This window comes from Pristiophorus japonicus, unplaced genomic scaffold (assembly GCF_044704955.1).
Source record: "Pristiophorus japonicus isolate sPriJap1 unplaced genomic scaffold, sPriJap1.hap1 HAP1_SCAFFOLD_799, whole genome shotgun sequence".
NCBI classification, from domain to species: domain Eukaryota; kingdom Metazoa; phylum Chordata; class Chondrichthyes; family Pristiophoridae; genus Pristiophorus; species Pristiophorus japonicus.
The window spans coordinates 47,501-69,348 of record NW_027254717.1 but is presented as its reverse complement, the minus strand read 5'-3'; the positions used below and the strand labels follow the sequence as shown (position 1 = coordinate 69,348).

Genomic DNA, 21,848 nt, shown 5'->3' with positions numbered 1-21,848 from the left:
CCTGACCCCCCCCGCAGTGAGCGAGAGCGACCCCTGACCCTAACCCCACGCAGTGAGCGAGAGCGACCCCTGACCCCCCCCGCAGTGAGCGAGAGCGACCCCTGACCCCCCCCTCGCAGTGAGCGAGAGTGACCCCTGACCCTAACCCCCCGCAGTGAGCGAGAGCGACCCGACCCTAACTCCCCGCAGTGAGCGAGAGCGACCCCTGACCCCCCCAGTGAGCGAGAGTGACCCCTGACCCCCTCGCAGTGAGCGAGAGTGACCCCTGACCCTAACCACCCGCAGTGAGCGAGAGCGACTCCTGACCACCCACCACAGTGAACGAGAGCGACCCCTGACCCTAACCCCCCACAGTGAGCGAGAATGACTCCTGATCCCCCCCCCCCGCAGTGAGAGAGCGACCCCTGATCCCCCCCCCGCAGTGAACGAGAGCGACCCCTGACCCCCCCACAGTGAACGAGAGCGACCCCTGACCCCCCGCCACAGTGAACGAGAGCGACCCCTGACCCCCCCCGCAGTGAGCGAGAGCGTCCCCCTGACGCCCCCCCACCCCGCAGTGAGCTTGTGGGAGCTTGCTGTGCACTAATTGGCTGCCGCGTTTCCCACATTACAACAGTGACTACACTCCAAAAGTACTTGATTGGCTGTAAAGCGCTTTGAGACATCCGGTGGTCGTGAAAAGCGCTGTATAAATGCAAGTCTTGCTTTCTTACCCGTGGGGAACAGGAATGAGGAAGAGCTTGTGTTTGACCCGGACTTTCACTCGAATTGGGGCTGGCAGAGTGGGGAGTGGTGACGTCACCGTGCGTTTTATGCTGGGCTACAAAGACAGGAAACAGTTGTCAGATTTCAAGCACCGTGTTTGCTGGCTGGCTGGTTTCGATGGTAGACTGTGTAGGTGCCCGGATGGCTCAGGGATCAGAGGGTGGGTCCTGTGAGGAGAGATCGAGTAGATTGGGTCTGTACGCTCTGGAGTTTAGAAGAATGAGAGGTGATCTCACTGAAAGCTGTGAAGATTCTGAGGGTGGATTGGCAGGGTCGATGGCTAAGTTGGCATCGGGTCAAGCAGATCAGAGAGTTAACTGCGTGGCTCAAGGCGTGGTGTGGGAGGAAGGGGTTTCCATTCACGGGACACCGGCACCAGTACCGGGAACCGCTGGGTTCCATCGGGACAGGCTGGGACCAGCCTCCTGGCGAATCGAATAACTAGGGCTGCAGATAGGGCTTTAAACTAAAGAACGGAGCCGAGGGGTCGGGGGAGGGGGAAATTTAGATATCTAAAGAGAATGGTCAATGCAATAGGGCAGCGTAGCAATTTGGATAAACATAAGCAGGGTGTGACAGGAAGGGACAGAGAGCTTAACGGTAGCAGTGCAGGAGAGAATAAGGTCAAAGCAGCAAGTAACGGTCAGAAATTTAAATCAACGGCTCTGTCTCTGAAGGCACCGAACATTCAGAGTAAGGTAGCACAAATAGAGACAAGTGGGTTTTGATCTAATAGCCATTACAGAGACGTGGGTTGCAAGGTGACCAAGGTTGGGATCTAAATGTTCCAGGGGGCTTGACGTTTCGAAAAGACAGGCTGAATGGTAACTCAGGGGGAGTAGCTCTGGTAATAAAGGCTGACATAAGGACAGCAGCGAGAAAAGATCTCGGCTCGGAAGATCAGGAAGTAGAATCAGTACGGATGGAGATAAGGAGGAACATAGAAATCTACAGCGCGGGAGGAGGCCATTTCGGCCCATCGTGTCCGCACACAGCCCTCAGTCAGCAGCCCTGAAGGTTACATATAAACCTATTAACAATGGCGGAAAGTTTAAAGCACCCAGCCCGCCCCACACAACTGCGACACCCCTTATACTGAAACATTCTACACTCCACCCCAACCGGAGCCATGTGATCTCTCCTGGGAGAGGCAAAAAAAAGATAAAAGTAATAACAAGGGGCAGAAAACACGAGCGGGCATAGTACATAGGCCCCCCAAACAGTAGCTATATCATTGCACAGAAATAGGAGGAGCTTGTAACAAAGGTAATGCAATAATTGTGGGGCACTTTAATCTTCATATGGACTGGACAAATCAAATTGGCAAAGGTAGTCTGGAGGTTGAGTTCATGGACAGTTTCCTCGAACAGTGAGTCGGAACCAATCAGTGAACAGGCCATTTTAGATCAGTATTGTGAAATGAGACAAGGTTAATTAGCAATCTCATAGTGAAGGATCCTGTGGGGCAGAGTCCGAGAATACAATCTTTGGAGGGGAAATCGCGTAGCGTCCTGTTTGGACTTGACAGGATAGATACCGGGTAGAGGACGTTTCCCCGGGCTGGAGAGTCGAGAACTAGGGGCATAGTCTCAGGATAAGGGGTTGGCCATTTAAGACTGAGATGAGGAGGAATTTCTTCACTCGAAGGGTGGTGAAGCTTTGAAATTCTCTGCCCCAGAGGGCACAGTTGTTGAGTATATTCAAGGCTGAGATCGATAGGTTTTTTGGACTCTGGGAATCAAGTGTTATGGAGATTGGGCGGCAAAGTATCAGTCATGATCTAATGGCGGAGCAGGCTCGAGGGGCCGAATGGTCCACTCCTGCTCCTATTTCTGATGTTCTATGTTGTCAGTGGGTAGATGCACCACCCAGGGTTTCGTTGGGCTGTATGGATAAGGAAAATCCCATGGTTTGATGCCAAGTCTGTGGGCTGCTGGTCGTGATGCGACAACTGGCTTCAGGGGGCCCCAAGGTCTATGGAAAGGAGAACAAGGGCATGTGGATGGTGCTCGAGGTGAAGGCCCACACAGCCAAATAGCCTATGCCTCAGTCCGCAGCAAACAATGGTCACCCAGAGGCTGGCTGGCTCCTGTCAGACTAGCAAGTCAACACGTTGTTTCAGGATTGAATTCCATTTGCCACTGTTCTGCCCACCTGACCAGTTCATTGATATCTTCCCGCAGTCCACAGCTTTCTTCTTCATTATCAACCACACAACCTATTTCAGCGTCATCTGCAAACTTCTCAATCATACCCTCAACATTCAAGTCCACATCATTGATTTATACCATAAAAAGCAGCTGAAGGCACGGCCACCAATGGTGGAGCGATGAAAGTCCACGAGAGGGCTGAATTAGAGGAGCGCAGAGATCGCGGGGTGGGGGGGGGGGTTGTGGGGCCGGAGGAGATTACAGAGATAGGGAGGGGGGAGGGCCACGAAGGGATTCGAACACAAGGATGAGAATTTTTAAATCGAGGCTTTTCCGGTCCCAGGAGGGACAATTACGGGGCAGTAGGATTTAAAGTTATTGGGCGCAGGTTTAGAGGGGATTTGAGGGGAAATATCTTCACCCAGAGGGAGCTGACCCTTTGGGTAAGACACGGGGGCTGTGACCTCACACACTGCCGTTGTGTGACACGACGGGGGTTGAGGGCGATCGCGAATCAACACCTGTTTTACTCTGAACAGAAGATCGAGCGGGGTGTAAAACCCTTGCTGATTCGCTCGCGCTCTGGGAGTGCTGGATGCTAGGAGTCGAAATGCCAGGATGTCCTCGTGGTTTGATCTCTCACTTTGACAAGCGCTGATGCCATGTGGTTGATAATGAAGAAGAAAGCTGCGGACTGCAGGAAGATATCAACTGGTCAGGTGGGCAGAACAGTGGCAAATGGAATTCAATCCGGAGAAGTGTGAGGTAATGCATTTGGGGAGGGCTAACAAGGCGAGGGAATACACAGTAAATGGTTGGACACTGAAGTGTAGAGGAACAAAGGGATCCCTGAAGGTAGCAGGCCAGGTGGATAAGGTGGTTAAGAAGGCATACGGAATGCTTGCCTTTATTGGCCGAGGCACGGAATACAAGAGCAGGGACATAGTGCTTGAACTGTATAAAACACTGGTTAGGCCACAGCTGGAGTACTGCGTGCAGTTCTGGTCACCACATTACAGGAAGGATGTGATTGCACGAGAGAGGGTACAGAGGAGATTTACGAGGATGTTGCCTGGACTGGAGAATTTTAGCTATGAGGAAAGATTGGATAGGTTGGGTTTGGTTTCCTTGGAACAGAAGTGGCTGGGGGGAGACCTGATTGAGGTGTATAAAATTATGAGGGGCCTGGATAGAGTGGATAGGAAGGACCTGTTCCCCTTGGCAGAGGGGTCAACAACCAAGGGGACATAGGTTTAAAGGAATTGGGGGGAGGTTTAGAGGGGATTTGAGGGAAATGTCTTCACCCAGAGGGTGGTGGGGGTCTGGAACTCACTGCCTGAAAGGGTGGTAGAGGCAGAAGCCCTCACCACATTTAAGAAGTACCTGGATGTGCACCTGAAGTGCCGTAACCTGCAGGGCTACGGACCCAGAGCTGGAAAGTGGGATTAGGCTGGGTAGCTCTTGGTCGGCCGGTGCGGACACGATGGGCCAAAATGGCCTCCTTCCGTGCTGTAAATCTCTGGGATTCTATGATGTATAAATGGAATATTAATGCGGATAGTGGCAGATTCCTCGAACGACAGCGTGACTCTCCGACACAGATAAAGCTGGGTTGGTGGGTGATTGAGTGGACGCCTGTACAGGGCGATATTCCCCGAGGGACCAGGCAGGGATGGACCCCTGGGTCAGCTGGGCTGTGGGTTACCTGTGATCGGGACGGGGTGATCATGGTGCTGCTGCTTGGGACCTCCCACGCTGACCCGCCGGGAGATTGTAAGCGGGCCGCACTGGCAGCGGACTGTGCGGGGAGGTCGACCATCTGCCTTCCCGTCCCACAGCTTGCACCGCTGCCCCAAGCCTCTCCCACTGCCGGTGTGGGCACAGCGGGCACCGGTAGCCTTGACTCTGGCCGGGTCGCACTCCGGTCAACTTCCAGCCAGCCATCCCCCAGCCCGTTCTCCGGGAAACTGGGCGGCAGGTCCATCAGGGAGCGTTCGGTCTGGTTAGCAGTTGAAATGTTCAGTGTCGTACTCACGGAGGTCTGTCTAGCTGTGGCCCGAGGTATTGGTCCACTCGCGGAGCTCAGTCCAGGTCTGGCCCAATGTATTGGTCCACTCGCGGAGCTCTGTCCAGCTTCGGCCCGAGGTATTGGTCCACTCGCGGAGCTCGGTCCAGGTTTGGCCCAATGTATTGGTCTACTCGCGGAGCTCTGTCCAGCTGTGGCTCGAGGTATTGGTCCACTGGCGGAGCTCGGTCCAGGTCTGGCCCAATGTATTGGTCCACTGGCGGAGCTCTGTCCAGCTTCGGCCCGAGGTATTGGTCCACTGGCGGAGCTCGGTCCAGGTCTGGCCCAATGTATTGGTCCACTGGCGGAGCTCTGTCCAGCTTCGGCCCGAGATATTGGTCCAGTCGCAGAGCTCGGTCCGGGTTTGGCCGAAGGTACTGTCCCAGCATGCTCTGTTGGCGGGGCGGAGCGACAGCGTGACAACCTGTGTTTTCTCGACGCTGCGGGTCTGCTGTGGTTAGCCGATGAACTCTCACCCCTGGCACGACGCTGCATTTTTAACGGTCTGGGAGAGGGCAGGAAGTCATCGTCCTCCTCAGATGACCACACGTTGGAAGAGCCTGTCCCGGGTCCAGCCGCTGGGTCCGCGGCGTGCATCTCCTCACAACGCGAGGACTTCCGCTTTGGCCGAGCCAGCGCTGTGGGGGAACCCACGGGTGATTGGGCACCGTCGCCACGGCCTCCCCTCCCCCGGCGAGCAGGGCAGCGGCACCCCAAGGTGCTGTCCGGACGGACCAGTGAGGGAGGTGGGGCGGAGCTTTCCGTGTGCAGCTGCTGGCTATGCAGACACTCAAGGTCCTCGGTACATGGGTTCAGTCCTGGTGCGGGGGAACAAAGGGCAAATTCAGACCAAGGATACAGAAACAAAGAAAATAGGAGCAGGAGTAGGCCATTCGGCCCCTCGAGCCTGCACCGCCATTCAATATGATCATGGCTGATCCTCTATCTCAACACCATGTTCCCACTTTTCCCCCAGACCCCTTGATGCCTTTTGTGTCTAGAAATCTATCTATCTCCCTCTTAAATATATTCAGTGACGTGGCCTCCACAGCCTTCTGTGGTAGAGAATTCCGCAGGTTCACCACCCTCTGAGTGAGAACATTTCTCCTCATCTCGCTCCGAAATTTCCTACCCCGTATCCTGAGACTGTGACCCCTTGTTCTAGACTTCCCAGCCCGGGGAAACATCCTCCCCACATCCAGTCTGTCCAACCCCGTCAGAATTTTATACGTTTCAATGGGATCCCTCTCATTCTTCTAAACTCTAGTGAATACAGGCCTAGTCGACCCAATCTCTCCTCATACGACAGTCCTGCCATCCCAGGAATCAGTCTGGTGAACCTTCGCTGCACTCCCTCTATAGCAAGTATATCCTTTCTTAGGTAAGGAGACCAAAACAGCACACGAGACTCCAGGTGCAGTCTCACCAAGGCCCTGTATAACTGTAGTAAGACATCCTTGCTCCTGTACTCAAATCCCCTTGCAATATCCTCCAATCAAAGAGGCAATGAACATTTGATCACCTCGAGCTAAAGGGACAGGAGCAGCCATGTGGCACGCTGGGATAGTTCGAGAACTCAACCTCTAACAGCTTGAGATCAAAAGGTTGGTCAAAATACTTCCTCAAATTAAAACCCTATTTTACACAGTAATGCAACTGTTGGCTCTATATTATTGTATTATATACACAGGGAATTTTCTGCGAATAAAATGTAAGGTCTTGAATTTCCAATTGCAATCTCGCTTCTCAGTCAAAAGGTCGTGGGTTCAAGTCCCACTCCGGAGAGTCAGGCTGATAATCCATGCTGACACTGCCCAGTGCAGTACTGAGGGATTGCTGCACTGTCGGAGGGGCAGTACTGAGGGAGTGCTGCATTGTCAGAGGGGCAGTACTGAGGGAGTGCCGCACTGTCGGAGGGGCAGTACTGAGGGAGTGCTGCACTGTCGGAGGGGCAGTACTGACGGAGTGCTGCACTGTCGGAGAGGCAGTACTGAGGGAGTGCTGCACTGTCAGAGGGGCAGTACTGAGGGAGTGCTGCACTGTCAGAGGGGCAGTACTGAGGGAGTGCTGTACTGTCGGAGGGGCAGTACTGAGGGAGTGCTGCACTGTCAGAGGGGCAGTACTGAGGGAGAGGTGCACTGTCAGAGGGGCAGTACTGAGGGAGTGCTGCACTGTCAGAGGGGCAGTACTGAGGGAGTGCTGCACTGTCGGAGGGGCAGTACTGAGGGAGCGCTGCACTGTCGGAGGGGCAGTACTGAGGGAGTGCTGCACTATGGGAGGGGCAGCTCTGGGGGAGTGCTGCACTGTCGGAGGGGCAGTACTGGGGAGTGCTGCACTGTGGGAAGTCTCCCCTCTCGATGTGTTGTTGAACCGAAGCTCTGTGTAGAAGTTGTTTGCTCAGTCGGCCCTTGAGTTGAGGACCCGGAGTGTGGGGGAGTTGTGCTACTGTGAGACTCACCCTGAGGCGAGGCTGCATTCAGGATGTCGGATATTATAGCACACCTCTGTGCAGCCTCTGTGCTCAGCTCCTCGTTCAATCTTCGGGTCCATTCATAGAAGCAATCGGCAGGTGAATGACCCTGTGGGGACAAGAGATTAGCAATTAATCCCGCCAGCCCAAGAACAAAACCATTGGCGTTGCTCGCGTATCTGAGATTGTGGGCTCTACGTTTGCTGATCCCCCATGGCAGCACTCGAGGTTAAATTACCGGCCTGTGTGGGACAGTGCTGTGTCCCATCAAACACTCCCAGGGCAGGTACAGAACGGGTTAGATACAGAGTAAAGCTCCCTCTACACTGTCCCATCAAACACTCCCAGGGCAGGTACAGCACGGGTTAGATACAGAGTAAAGCTCCCTCTACACTGTACCATCAAACACTCCCAGGGCAGGTACAGAACGGGTTAGATACAGAATAAAGCTCCCTCTACACTGTCCCATCAAACACTCCCAGGGCAGGTACAGAACGGGTTAGATACAGAGTAAAGCTCCCTCTACACTGTCCCATCAAACACTCCCAGGGCAAGTACAGAACGGGTTAGATACAGAGTAAAGCTCCCTCTACACTGTCCCATCAAACACTCCCACGGCAGGTACAGCACAGTTGAGATACAGAGTAAAGCTCCCTCTACACTGTCCCATCAAACACTCCCAGGGCAGGTACAGGGGGTTAGATACAGAGTAAAGCTCCCTCTACACTGTCCCATCAAACACTCCCAGGGCAGGTACAGCACGGGGTTAGATACAGAGTAAAGCTCCCTCTACACTGTCCCATCAAACACTCCCAGGGCAGGTACAGAACGGGTTAGATACAGAGTAAAGCTCCCTCTACACTGTCCCATCAAACACTCCCAGGGCAGATACAGCACGGGGTTAGATACAGAGTAAAGCTCCCTCTACACTGTCCCATCAAACACTCCCAGGACAGGTACAGCACGGGGTTAGATACAGAGTAAAGCTCCCTCTACACTGTCCCATCAAACACTCCCAGGGCAGGTACAGCACGGGGTTAGATACAGAGTAAAGCTCCCTCTACTGTTTTTTACAGGATGAAGTTTAGCTTCGTGCTCTAACACAACAGCCTCTCTGTGTACACTGAATTGAATCGATTGCTATCTCTCGGTGAAGGCGTTTCCCCGCCCGCTGAGGGCACAGGTAAGGTGCACAAGGGTGATGTGTGTTTTACAGCGAGCTCCTGACTCACCTCAGTGTCCCTGACAGTCAGACACGCTCCTCTGTTAATTAGCAGCTCCACAACCTCCAACCTCCCGCTGGATAAAGCATCGTGGAGCACAGAGGTCCCATCACACAGCGCATCATCGGCATCATTGACAGGGGCTCCGCTATCCAGGAGCAGGTGCACAATCTCTGCAAACACACGCAACACTTGTTACTCACAGGTCCTCGCCGATCGCAGTGTCCTGCCCTGGTTACTGTTGGGTGAGGTCAGCAATGTGTGCAGAGCGACTGCGGGGTTAATGAGAGTGTGTGGGGTCACTGAGGGGTTAATCTGAAAATGTGGGGTCACTGAAGAGTTAATCTGAGGGTGTAGGGGTCACTGAGGGGTTAATGTGAGTGTGTAGGGTCACTGAGGGGTTAATGGGAGTGTGTAGGGTCACTGAGGGGTTAATGTGAGAGTGTAGGGTTACTGAGGGGTTAATGGGAGAGTGTAGGGTTACTGAGGGGTTAATGTGAGAGTGTAGGGTTACTGAGGGGTTAATGTGAGAGTGTAGGGTTACTGACGGGTTAATGGGAGAGTGTAGGGTCACTCAGGGGTTAATGTGAGAGTGTAGGGTCACTGAGGGGTTAATGGGAGTGTGTAGGGTCACTGTGGGGTTAATGTGAGCGTGTAGGGTCACTGAGGGGTTAATGTGAGAGTGTAGGGTCACTGAGGGGTTAAAGTGAGAGTGTAGGATCACTGAGGGGTTAATGAGAGCGTGTAGGGTCACTGAGGGGTTAATGAGAGTGTGTAGGGTCACTGAGGGGTTAAATAGAGAGTGTAGGGTCACTGAGGGGCTAATGGGAGAGTGTAGGGTCACTGAGGGGTTAATGGGAGAGTGTAGGGTCACTGAGGGGTTAATGGGAGAGTGTAGGGTCACTGAGGGGTTAATGTGAGCGTGTAGGGTCACTGAGGGGTTAATGGGAGAGTGTAGGGTCACTAAGGGGTTAATGAGAGAGTGTAGGGTCACTGAGGGGTTAATGAGCGAGTGTAGGGTCACTGAGGGGTTAATGGGAGTGTGTAGGGTCACTGAGGGGTTAAAGAGCGAGTGCAGGGTCACTGAGGGGTTAATGGGAGTGTGTGGGGTCACTGAGGGGTTAAAGAGCGAGTGCAGGGTCACTGAGGGGTTAATGAGCGCGTGCACGGTCAACGAGGGGTTAATCTGAGGGTGTAGGGTCACTGAGGGGTTAATGAGCGAGTGTAGGGTCACTGAGGGGTTAATGAGCGAGTGTAGGGGTCACTGAGGGGTTAATGAGTGTGTAGGGTCACTGAGGGGTTAATGTGAGAGTGTAGGGTCACTGAGGGGTGAATGAGAGAGTGTAGGGTCACTGAGGGGTTAATGAGAGAGTGTAGGGTCACTGAGGGGTTAATGAGAGAGTGTAGGGTCACTGAGGGGTTAATGAGCGAGTGTAGGGGTCACTGAGGGGTTAATGAGTGTGTAGGGTCACTGAGGGGTTAATGTGAGAGTGTAGGGTCACTGAGGGGTGAATGAGAGAGTGTAGGGTCACTGAGGGGTTAATGAGAGAGTGTAGGGTCACTGAGGGGTTAATGAGAGAGTGTAGGGTCACTGAGGGGTTAATGTGAGAGTGTAGGGTCACGGAGGGGTTAATGTGAGAGTGTAGGGTCACTGAGGGGTTAATGAGAGAGTGTAGGGTCACTGAGGGGTTAATGAGTGTGTAGGGTCACTGAGGGGTTAATGAGAGAGTGTAGGGTCACTGAGGGGTTAATGAGCGAGTGTAGGGTCACTGAGGGGTTAATGGGAGAGTGTAGGGTCACTGAGGGGTTAATGAGTGTAGGGTCACTGAGGGGTTAATGAGAGTGTGTAGGGTCACTGAGGGGTTAATGGGAGAGTGTAGGGTCACTGAGGGGTTAATGAGAGTGTAGGGTCACTGAGGGGTTAATGAGCGAGTGTAGGGTCACTGAAGGGTTAATGAGAGTGTAGGGTCACTGAGGGGTTAATGGGAGAGTGTAGGGTCACTGAGGGGTTAATGAGAGTGTAGGGTCACTGAGGGGTTAATGGGAGAGTGTAGGGTCACTGAGGGGTTAATGGGAGAGTGTAGGGTCACTGAGGGGTTAATGAGAGTGTAGGGTCACTGAGGGGTTAATGAGAGTGTAGGGTCACTGAGGGGTTAATGAGAGAGTGTAGGGTCACTGAGGGGTCAATGAGAGTGTAGGGTCACTGAGGGGTTAATGAGAGTGTAGGGTCACTGAGGGGTTAATGAGAGAGTGTAGGGTCACTGAGGGGTCAATGAGAGTGTAGGGTCACTGAGGGGTTAATGAGAGTGTAGGGTCACTGAGGGGTTAATGAGAGAGTGTAGGGTCACTGAGGGGTTAATGAGAGCGTGTAGCGTCACTGAGGAGTTAATGAGTGTGTAGGGTCACTGAGGAATTAATGTGAGAGTGTAGGGTCACTGAGGGGTTAATGAGAGAGTGTAGGGTCACTGAGGGGTTAATGAGAGTGTAGGGTCACTGAGGGGTTAATGAGAGTGTAGGGTCACTGAGGGGTTAATGGGAGAGTGTAGGGTCACTGAGGGGTTAATGAGAGTGTAGGGTCACTGAGGGGTTAATGAGAGTGTAGGGTCACTGAGGGGTTAATGAGAGAGTGTAGGGTCACTGAGGGGTCAATGAGAGTGTAGGGTCACTGAGGGGTTAATGAGAGTGTAGGGTCACTGAGGGGTTAATGAGAGAGTGTAGGGTCACTGAGGGGTTAATGAGAGCGTGTAGCGTCACTGAGGAGTTAATGAGTGTGTAGGGTCACTGAGGAATTAATGTGAGAGTGTAGGGTCACTGAGGGGTTAATGAGAGAGTGTAGGGTCACTGAGGGATTGAGAGAGTGTAGGGTCACTGAGGGGTTAATGAGAGTGTAGGGTCACTGAGGGATTAATGGGAGAGTGTAGGGTCACTGAGGGGTTAATGGGAGTGTGTAGGGTCACTGAGGGGTTAATGAGAGAGTGTAGGGTCACTGAGGGGTTAATGAATGTGTAGGGTCACTGAGGGGTTAATGAGAGAGTGTAGGGTCACTGAGGGGTTAATGAGAGCGTGTAGCGTCACTGAGGAGTTAATGAGTGTGTAGGGTCACTGAGGAATTAATGTGAGAGTGTAGGGTCACTGAGGGGTTAATGAGAGAGTGTAGGGTCACTGAGGGATTGAGAGAGTGTAGGGTCACTGAGGGGTTAATGAGAGTGTAGGGTCACTGAGGGGTTAATGGGAGAGTGTAGGGTCACTGAGGGGTTAATGGGAGAGTATAGGGTCAGAGGGGTTAATGGGAGAGTGTAGGGTCACTGAGGGGTTAATGAGAGAGTGTAGGGTCACTGAGGGGTTAATGAGTGTGTAGGGTCACTGAGGGGTTAATGAGCGAGTGTAGGGTCACTGAGGGGTTAATGAGCGAGTGTAGGGTCACTGAGGGTTTAATGAGAGAGTGTAGGGTCACTGAGGGGTTAATGGGAGTGTGTAGGGTCACTGAGGGGTTAATGAGAGAGTGTAGGGTCACTGAGGGGTTAATGAATGTGTAGGGTCACTGAGGGGTTAATGAAAGAGTGTAGGGTCACTGAGGGGTTAATGAGAGAGTGTAGGGTCACTGAGGGGTTAATGAAAGTGTAGGGTCACTGAGGGGTTAATGAGAGAGTTTAGGGTCACTGAGGGGTTAATGAGAGTGTGTAGGGTCACTGAGGGGTTAATGAGAGAGTGTAGGGTCACTGAGGGGTTAATGAGAGAGTGTAGGGTCACTGAGGGGTTAATGAGAGAGTGTAGTGTCACTGAGGGGTTAATGAGCGAGTGTAGGGTCACTGAGGGGTTAATGAGTGTGTAGGGTCACTGAGGTGTTAATGAGTGTGTGTAGGGTCACTGAGGGGTTAATGTGAGAGTGTAGGGTCACTGAGGGGTTAATGAGTGTGTAGGGTCACTGAGGGGTTAATGAAAGAGTGTAGGGTCACTGAGGGGTTAATGAGAGAGTGTAGGGTCACTGAGGGGTTAATGAGCGAGTGTAGGGTCACTGAGGGGTGTAACATAAGAACATAGGGTCAGCCATTCGGCCCCTCGAGCCTGCTCCACCATGGCTGATCTTACCTCAACTCTACCTTCTCGCACTATCCAGATATCCCCGAGAGTCCAAAAATCTATATATCAGCCTTGATTATACTCAATGATTCTGGGTCCATGGCCACTTGGGGCAGAAAATTGCAAAGATTCATAACCCTCTGAGTGGGGAAATTCCTCCTCATCTTTATCTTAAATGGTCGACCCCTTGTCCTGAAACTATGCCCCGAGTTCTAGATTCTCCAACCAGAGGAAACATCCTCTCAACATCTACCCTATCAACCCCGCTTCAGAACAAAAGAAATAGGAACATGAGTAGGTCATACGGCCCCTCGAGCCTGCTCCGCCATTTAATAAGACCATGGCTGATCCGATCATGGACTCAGCTCCACTTCCCTGCCTGCTCCCCATAACCCCTTATCCCCTTATCATTTAAGAAACTGTCTATTTCTGCCTTAAATTTATTCACTGTCCCATTGAGGCAGCAAATTCCACAGATTTACAATCCTCTGAGAGAAGAAATTTCTTCTCATCTCAGTTTTAAATGGGCGGCCACTTATTCTAAGATCGTGCCCTCTAGTTCTAGTCTCCCCCATCAGTGGAAACATCCTCTCTGCATCCACCTTGTCGAGCCCCCCCATAATCTTATACGTTTCAATAAGATCACCTCTCATTCTTCTGAATTCCAATGAGTCGAGGCCCAACCTGCTCAACCTTTCCTCATAAGTCAACCCCCTCATCTCCGGAATCAACCGAGTGAATCTTCTCTGAACTGCCTCCAAAGCAAGTATATCCTTTCGTAAATATGGAAACCAAAACTGCACGCAGTATTCCAGGTGTGACCTCACCAATACCCTGTATAACTGTAGCAAGACTTCCCTGCTTTTATACTCCATCCCCTTTGCAATAAAGGCCAAGATTCCATTGGCCTTCCTGATCACTTGCTGTACCTGCATACTATCCTTTTGTGTTTCATGTTTGTTTCAATGAGGTCATCTCTCATTCTTCTAAACTCCAGAGATATCGGCCTATTCTACTCTATCACTCTGAGATGATAAACCGAGCTGCCCAGTTGCTATCTCCCGATTCCCATAGACTTCAGTTTTACTAGGGCTCTCGAGGCCAGACTCGGTCAAATGTCACCTCACCTCTGGAATTCAGTTTTTTTGTCCATGTTTGGATCAAGGCTGTAATAAGGTCTGGAGCCGAGAAGGCCTGGCATAACACAAGCTGAGCATCGATGGGCAGGTTACTGGTAAGTGCTGCTTAATGGCACTGTCTATGACACCTTCCATCACTTTGCTGCTGATTGAGAGTAGACTGAGGGGGCGGTAATTGGATGCATTGGATGTGTCCTGGTTTTTGTGAACAGGATATACCTGTGCAATTTTGTACATTGTCGGGTACATACCAGTGTTGCAGCTGTACTGGAACAGCTTGGTTACAGGCGAATTCTGGAGCGCAAGTCTTCAGCACGACAGCCGGGATGTTGTTGGAGCCCATAGCCTTTGCTGTATCCAGTGGTCTCAGCTGTTTCTTTATATCACCTTGGGTGAATCAAATTGGCTTAAGACTGGCTTCTGTGATGGTGGGGACCTCATGAGGAGACCGCTATGGATCAACCACTCGGCGCTGCTGGCCAAAGATGTTGTAAACACTTCAGCCTTGCCTTTTGCCCTTGTGTGCTGGGCTCCTCCATCATTGAGGATGAGGATGTTCATGGAGCCTTCTCCGCCTGTTGGTTGTTCAATTGTCTAATTGTCCACCATCATTCACAACTGGATGTGGCAGGACTGCAGAGTTTTGATGTGATCGTTGATTGTGGGATCATTTAGCTCTGTTTACAGCATGCTGCTTCTGCCGTTTAACATGCATGCAGTTTTGTGTTGCTGCATCCCCAGGTTGGCACCTCATTTTTAGGTACGCCTGGTGCTGCTCCTGGCATGCTCTTCTGCACTCCTCATTGAACCAGGGTTGGTCCCCTGGCTTGATGGTAATGATTGAGTGTGGGATATGCCTGGCCATGAGGTTACAGATTGTGGTGGAATACAATTCTGCTGCTGCTGATGGCCTACAGCGCCTCATGGATGCCTAGTTTTGAGCTGCTGGATCTGTTCTGAATCTATCCCATTTAGCACGGTACTGGTGCCACACAACACGGTGGAGGGTGTCCTCAGTGTGAAGACAGGGCTTCATCTCCATAATGACTGTGCGATGATCACGACATAATGCTACATAAAAACATAAGAAATAGGAGCAGGAGTCGGCCATTTGGCCCCTCAAGCCTGCTCCATTATTCAATAAGATCATGGCTGATCTGATCATGGACTCAGCTCCACATCCCCGCCCGCTCCCCATAATCCTTCACTCCCTTAGCGCTCAAAAATCTGTCCATCTCCGCCTTAAATACATTCAATGACCCAGCTTCCACAGCTCTCTGCGGCAGAGAATTCCACAGATTTACAACCCTCTGAGAGAAGAAAGTTCTCCTCATTTCTGTCTTAAATGGGCGACCCTATATTCTGAGACTATGCCCCCTAGGTCTAGTCTCCCCTATCAGTGGTAACATCCTCTCTGCATCTACCCTGTCAAGCCCCCTCAGTATTTTATACATTTCAATAAGATCACCTCTCATTCTTCCAAATTCCAATGCGTATAGGCCCAACATAGAAACAAAGAAAATAGGTGCAGGAGTAGACCATTCGGCCCTTCGAGCCTGCACCGCCATTCAATAAGATCATGGCTGATCATTCACCTCAGTAACCCTTTCCTGCTTTCTCTCCATACCCCTTGATCCCTTTAGCCTTAAGGGCCATATCTAACTCCCTCTTGAATATATCCAATGAACTGGCATCAACAACTCTCTGCGGCAGGGAATTCCACAGGTTAACAACTCTCTGAGTGAAGAAGTTTCTCCTCATCTCAGTCCTAAATGGCCGACCCCTTATCCTAAAGACTGTGTCCCCTGGTTCTGGACTTCCCCAACATCGGGAACATTCTTCCTGCATCTAACCTGTCCCGTCCCGTCAGAATCTTGTATGTTCTATGAGATCCCCTCTCATCCTTCTAAACTCCAGTGAATAAAGGCCCAGTTGATCCAGTCTCTCCTCATATGTCAGTCCGGCCATCCCGGGAATTAATCTGGTGAACCTTCGCTGCACTCCCTCAATAGCAAGAACGTCCTTCCTCAGATTAGGAGACCAAAACTGAACACAATATTCCAGGTGAGGCCTCACCAAGGCCCTGTACAACTGCAGTAAGACCTCCCTCTCCAATACACAAATCCCCTAGCTATGAAGGCCAACATACCATTTGCCTTCCTTACCACCTGCTGTACCTGTATGCCAACTTTCAATGACTGATGAACCATGACACCCAGGTCTCGTTGCAACTCCCCTTTTTCTAATCTGCCACCATTCAGATAATATTCTGACTTCGTGTTTTTGCCCCCAAAGTGGATAACCTCACATTTATCCACATTATACTGCATCTGTCATGCATTTGCCCACTCACCTAACCTGTCCAAGTCACCCTGCGGCCTCTTAGCGTCCTCCTCACAGCTCACACCGCTACACAGTTTAGTGTCATCTGCAAACTTGGAGATATTACACTCAATTCCTTCATCCAAATCAATGATGTATATTGTAAATAGCTGGGGTCCCAGCACTGAGCCCTGCGGCACTCCACTAGTCACTGCCTGCTATTCTGAAAAGGACCCGTTTATCCCGACTCTCTGCTTCCTGTCTGCCAACCAGTTCTCTATCCACGTCAATACATTACCCCCAATACCATGTGCTTTGATTTTGTACACCAATCTCTTGTCTGGGGCCTTGTCAAAAGCCTTTTGAAAGCCCAAATACACCACATCCACTGGTTCTCCCTTGTCCACTCTACTAGTTACATCCTCAAAAAATTCCAGAAGATTTGTCAAGCATGATTTCCCTTTCATAAATCCGTGCTGACTTGGACCGATCCTGTCACTGCTTTCCAAATGTGCTGCTATTTCATCCTTAATAATTAATTCCAACATTTTCCCCACCACCGATGTCAGGCTAACCGGTCTATAATTACCCGATTTCTCTCTCCCTCCCTTTTTAAAAAGTGGTGTTACATTAGCTACCCTCCAGTCCATAGGAGTCGTTAGACTGTTGGAAAATGATCACTATTTCTAGGGCCACTTCCTTAAGTACTCTGGGATGCAGACTATCAGGCCCCGGGGATTTATCGGCCTTCAATCCCATCAATTTCCCTAACACAATTTCCCGCCGAATAAGGATATCCTTCAGTTCCTCCTACTCACTAGACCCTCGGTCCCCTAGTATTTCCGGAAGGTTATTTTTGTCTTCCTTCGTAAAGGCAGAACCAAAGTATTTGTTCAATTGGTCTGCCATTTCTTTGTTCCCCATTATAAATTCACCTGAATCCGACTACAAGGGACCTATGTTTATCTTTACTAATCTTTTTCTCTTCACATATCTATAGAAGCTTTTGCAGTCAGTTTTTATGTTCCCGGCAAGCCTCTTCTCGTACTCTATTTTCCCCCTCCTAATTAAACCCCTTGTCCTCCTCTGCTGAATTCTAAATTTCTCCCAGTCCTCAGGTTTGCTGCTTTTTCTGGCCAATTTATATGCCTCTTCCTTGGATTTAACACTGTCCTTAATTTCCCTTGTTAGCCACGGTTGAGCCACCTTCCCTGTTTTATTTTTACTCCAGACAGGGATGTACAATTGTTGAAGTTCATCCATGTGATCTTTAAATGTTTGCCATTGCCTATCCACCGTCAACCCTTTAAGTATCATTTGCCAGTCTACTCTAGCCAATTCACACCTCAAACCATCGAAGTTACCTTTCCTTAAGTTCAGGACCCTAGTTTCTGAATTAACTGTGTCACTCTCCATCCTAATAAAGAATTCTACCATGTTATGGTCACTCTTCCCCAAGGGGCCTCGCACAACAAGATTGCTAATTAGATCTTTCTCATTACACATCACCCGGTCTAGGATGGCCAGCTCCCTGGTTGGATCCTCGACATATTGGTCTCGAAAACCATCACTAATACACTCCAGGAAATCCTCCTCCACCGCATTGCTCCCAGTTTGGTTAGCCCAATCAATATGTAGATTAAAGTCACCCATGATAACTGCTGTACCTTTATTGCACACATCCCTTATTTCTTGTTTGATGCTGTCCCCAACCTCACTACTACTGTTTGGTGGTCTGTACACAACTCCCACTAGTGTCTTCTGCCCTTTGGCATTCCGTAGTTCCACCCATACCGATTCCACATCATCCAAGCTAATGTCCCTCCTTACTATTGTATTAATTTCCTCTTTAACCAGCAACGCCAACCCGCCTCCTTTTCCTTTCTGTCTATCCTTCCTAAATGTTGAATACCCCTGGATGTTGAGTTCCCAGCCTTGGTCACCCTGGAGCCATGTCTCTGTGATGCCAATTACATCACACCCGTTAACTGCTATCTGCGCAGTTAATTCGTCCACCTTATTCCGAATACTCCTACTCAACCTTTCTTCATATCACTATCCCTTCATCTCAGGAATGTTTCATGTACAAGGACCACTAGGTCCCTCTGTACTGCAGCATTTTGTAATCTCACCCCATTTAAATAATAATTAACTTTTTTATTCTTCCTACCAAAGTGGATAACCTCACATTTTCCCACATTATACTCCATCTGCCAAATTTTTGCCCACTCACTTAACCTATCGATATCCCTCTGTTCATTCTTTGTGTCCTCACAACTTGCTTTCCCACCCATCTTTGTATCATCAGAAAATTTGGCGACATTACACTCAGTCCCTTCATCTAAATCATTAATATAGATTGTAAATAGTTGGGGTCCCAGCACTGATCCCTGTGGCACCCCATTAGTTACAGATTACCAACCTGAAAATGACCCATTTATCCCGACTCTCTGTTTTCTGTTAGTTAGCCAATCCTCTATCCATGCTAATATATTACCCCCAACCCCGTGAACTTTTATCTTGTGCAGTAACCTTTTATGTGGCACCTTATTGAATGCCTTCTGGAAATCCAAATACACCACATCTACTGGTTCCCCTTTATCCACCCTGTTTGTTACATCCTCAAAAAATCCAGCAAATTTGTCAAACATGATTTCCCTTTCATAAAACCATGCTGACTCTGGTTGACTGTATTATGATTTTCTAAATGTCCTGCTACTACTTCCTAAATGATGGACTCCAGCATTTTCCCAAAGACAGATGTTCGACTAGCTGCTCATGGACAGATGCATCTGTGACAGGTAGATTGGGGAGGATGAAGTCAAGTAGGTTTTCCCCTCATGTTGGTTCTGTCACCACCTGCTGCAGGCCCAGTCCGGCAGCTATGTCCTTCAGGACTCGGCCAGCTCGATCAGTAGTGGTGCTACCGAGCCACTCGTGGTGATGGACATTGAAGTCCCCCACCCAGAGTACATTCTGTGCCCTTGCTACTCTCAGTGCTTCTTTCACGTGGTGTTCAACATGGAGGAGTATTGATTCATCAGCTGAGAGAGGGTGGTAGGTGGTAATCAGCAGGAGGTTTCCTTTGTAACCTTGGAGGGGCAGTACTGAGGGAGTGCCGCACTGTCGGAGGGGCAGTACTGAGGGAGCGCTGCACTGTTGGAGGGGCAGTACTGAGGGAGCACTGCACTGTCGGAGGGACAGTACTGAGGGAGCGTTGCACTGTTGGAGCGCCGTACTGTCAGAGGGGCAGTACTGAGGGAGTGCCGCACTGTCGGAGGGGCAGTACTGAGGGAGTGCTGCACTGTCGGAGGGGCAGTACTGAGGGAGTGCTGCACTGTCGGAGGGGCAGTACTGTCGGAGGGGCAGTACTGAGGGAGTGCTGCACTGTTGGAGGGGCAGTACTGAGGGAGTGCTGCACTGTCGGAGGGGCAGTACTGTCGGAGGGGCAGTACTGAGGGAGTGCTGCACTGTCGGAGGGGCAGTACTGAGGGAGCGCCGCACTGTCGGAGGGGCAGTACTGAGGGAGTGCTGCACTGTCGGAGGGGCAGTACTGAGGGAGTGCTGCACTGTCGGAGGGGCAGTACTGAGGGAGTGCTGCACTGTCGGAGGGGCAGTACTGAGGGAGTGCTGCACTGTCGGAGGGGCAGTACTGAGGGAGTGCTGCACTGTCGGAGGGGCAGTACTGAGGGAGTGCAGCACTGTCGGAGGGGCAGTACTGAGGGAGTGCTGCACTGTCGGAGGGGCAGTACTGAGGGAGCGCTGCACTGTCGGAGGGTCAGTACTGAGGGAGTGCCGCACTGTCGGAGGGGCAGTACTGAGGGAGCGCTGCACTGTCGGAGGGGCAGTACTGAGGGAGCGCCGCACTGTCGGAGGGGCAGTACTGAGGGAGTGCCGCACTGTCGGAGGGGCAGTACTGAGGGAGTGCGGCACTGTCGGAGGGGCAGTACTGAGGGAGTGCTGCACTGTCGGAGGGGCAGTACTGAGGGAGTGCTGCACTGTCAGAGGGGCAGTACTGAGGGAGTGCTGCACTGTCGGAGGGGCAGTACTGAGGGAGGCTCTTCGTCTTCGGCAATCCCTTGTATCGAGGATGACTTGCTTCCACGCCAAAAAGGGGTGAGTTCGATGAGTTCACAGGCGTTTCAATGAAGAATCTAATATTCCAGATCCCGAACTACATCCTGAAGGGTGGAAGATGCCTGTGCGTGGATTGTTTTAACGTGGGGTGACCGTTGCACACCAGCCACCACATGGGCTTGACAGAGCGAGGTCTTGGTCCAGTGGCAAGGATTAACCAGGACGACTGGAGACCTGCTCTGCTGCACGGACCCAGCGCGCACATATCGCAGTGTGGGCTGGTCCGTGCTGCCCCTGGGCCCTCGCCTCTCCTGGGCCTCGATCACGTCCCTCCACAATCTCTCGCCGCTCCTCCTGCACCTGCCCGCGCTCCAAGCACAGACCTGGATTATGGTGACGTTTGATCCAGTCGCCCCCTTCACTGCCGTCACCCTCCTGCTCCGGCTCGCACTGTACCTTGCAGTGGGACATCCCCACACTGCTCCCCGGAGTGGTACATCCCCACACTGCTCCGAGTGGGACATCCCCACACTGCTCCCTGGAGTGGGACATCCCCACACTGCTCCGAGTGGGACATCCCCACACTGTTCCCCGGAGTGGGACATCCCCACACTGCTCCCCGGAGTGGGACATCCCCACATTGCTCCCCGGAGTGGGACATCCCCACACTGCTCCGAGTGGGACATCCCCACACTGCTCCCTGGAGTGGGACATCCCCACACTGCTCCCCGGAGTGGTACATCCCCACACTGCTCCCCGGAGTGGGACATCCCCACACTGCTCCCCGGAGTGGGACATCCCCACACTGCTCCCCGGAGTGGGACATCCCCACACTGCTCCCCGGAGTGGGACATCCCCACACTGCTCCCCGGAGTGGGACATCCCCACACTGCTCCCCGGAGTGGGACATCCCCACACTGCTCCGAGTGGGACATCCCCACACTGCTCCCCGGAGTGGGACATCCCCACACTGCTCCCCGGAGTGGGACATCCCCACACTGCTCCCCGGAGTGGGACATCCCCACACTGCTCCCCGGAGTGGTACATCCCCACACTGCTCCCCGGAGTGGGACATCCCCACACTGCTCCCCGGAGTGGGACATCCCCACACTGCTCCCCGGAGTGGGACATCCCCACACTGCTCCCCGGAGTGGGACATCCCCACACTGCTCCCCGGAGTGGGACATCCCCACACTGCTCCCCGGAGTGGGACATCCCCACACTGCTCCCCGGAGTGGAACGCACTGCTCCCCGGGGTGGGACGCACTGCTCCCCGGGGTGGGACGCACTGCTCCCCGGGGTGGGACGCACTGCTCCCCGGGGTGGGACGCACTGCTCCCTGGGGTGGGACACACTGCTCCCCGGGGTGGGACACACTGCTCCCCGGGGTGGGACACACTGCTCCCTGGGGTGGGACATCTCCGGGGTGGGACGCACTGCTCCCCGGGGTGGGACACACTGCTCCCTTGGGTGGGACACACTGCTCCCTTGGGTGGGACACACTGCTCCCCGGGGTGGGACACACTGCTCCCCGGGGTGGGACACACTGCTCCCCGG

At 52.2% G+C, this 21,848-nt stretch overlaps 1 protein-coding gene across 1 annotated transcript in view; it reads right to left on the bottom strand.

Annotated features, from left to right (window-relative positions):
• Positions 1-21,848, bottom strand: part of LOC139257034 (tonsoku-like protein) — an 85,017-nt gene that overhangs the window by 27,007 nt on the left and 36,162 nt on the right. Inside the window, exons 9-12 of the mRNA XM_070874379.1 lie at positions 8,683-8,846; positions 7,439-7,559; positions 4,621-5,798; positions 714-820 (exon numbers count right to left, since the gene is read on the bottom strand). Coding sequence (XP_070730480.1) covers positions 714-820; positions 4,621-5,798; positions 7,439-7,559; positions 8,683-8,846 — 1,570 coding nt within the window. The remainder of the gene's footprint in view (positions 1-713; positions 821-4,620; positions 5,799-7,438; positions 7,560-8,682; positions 8,847-21,848) is intronic.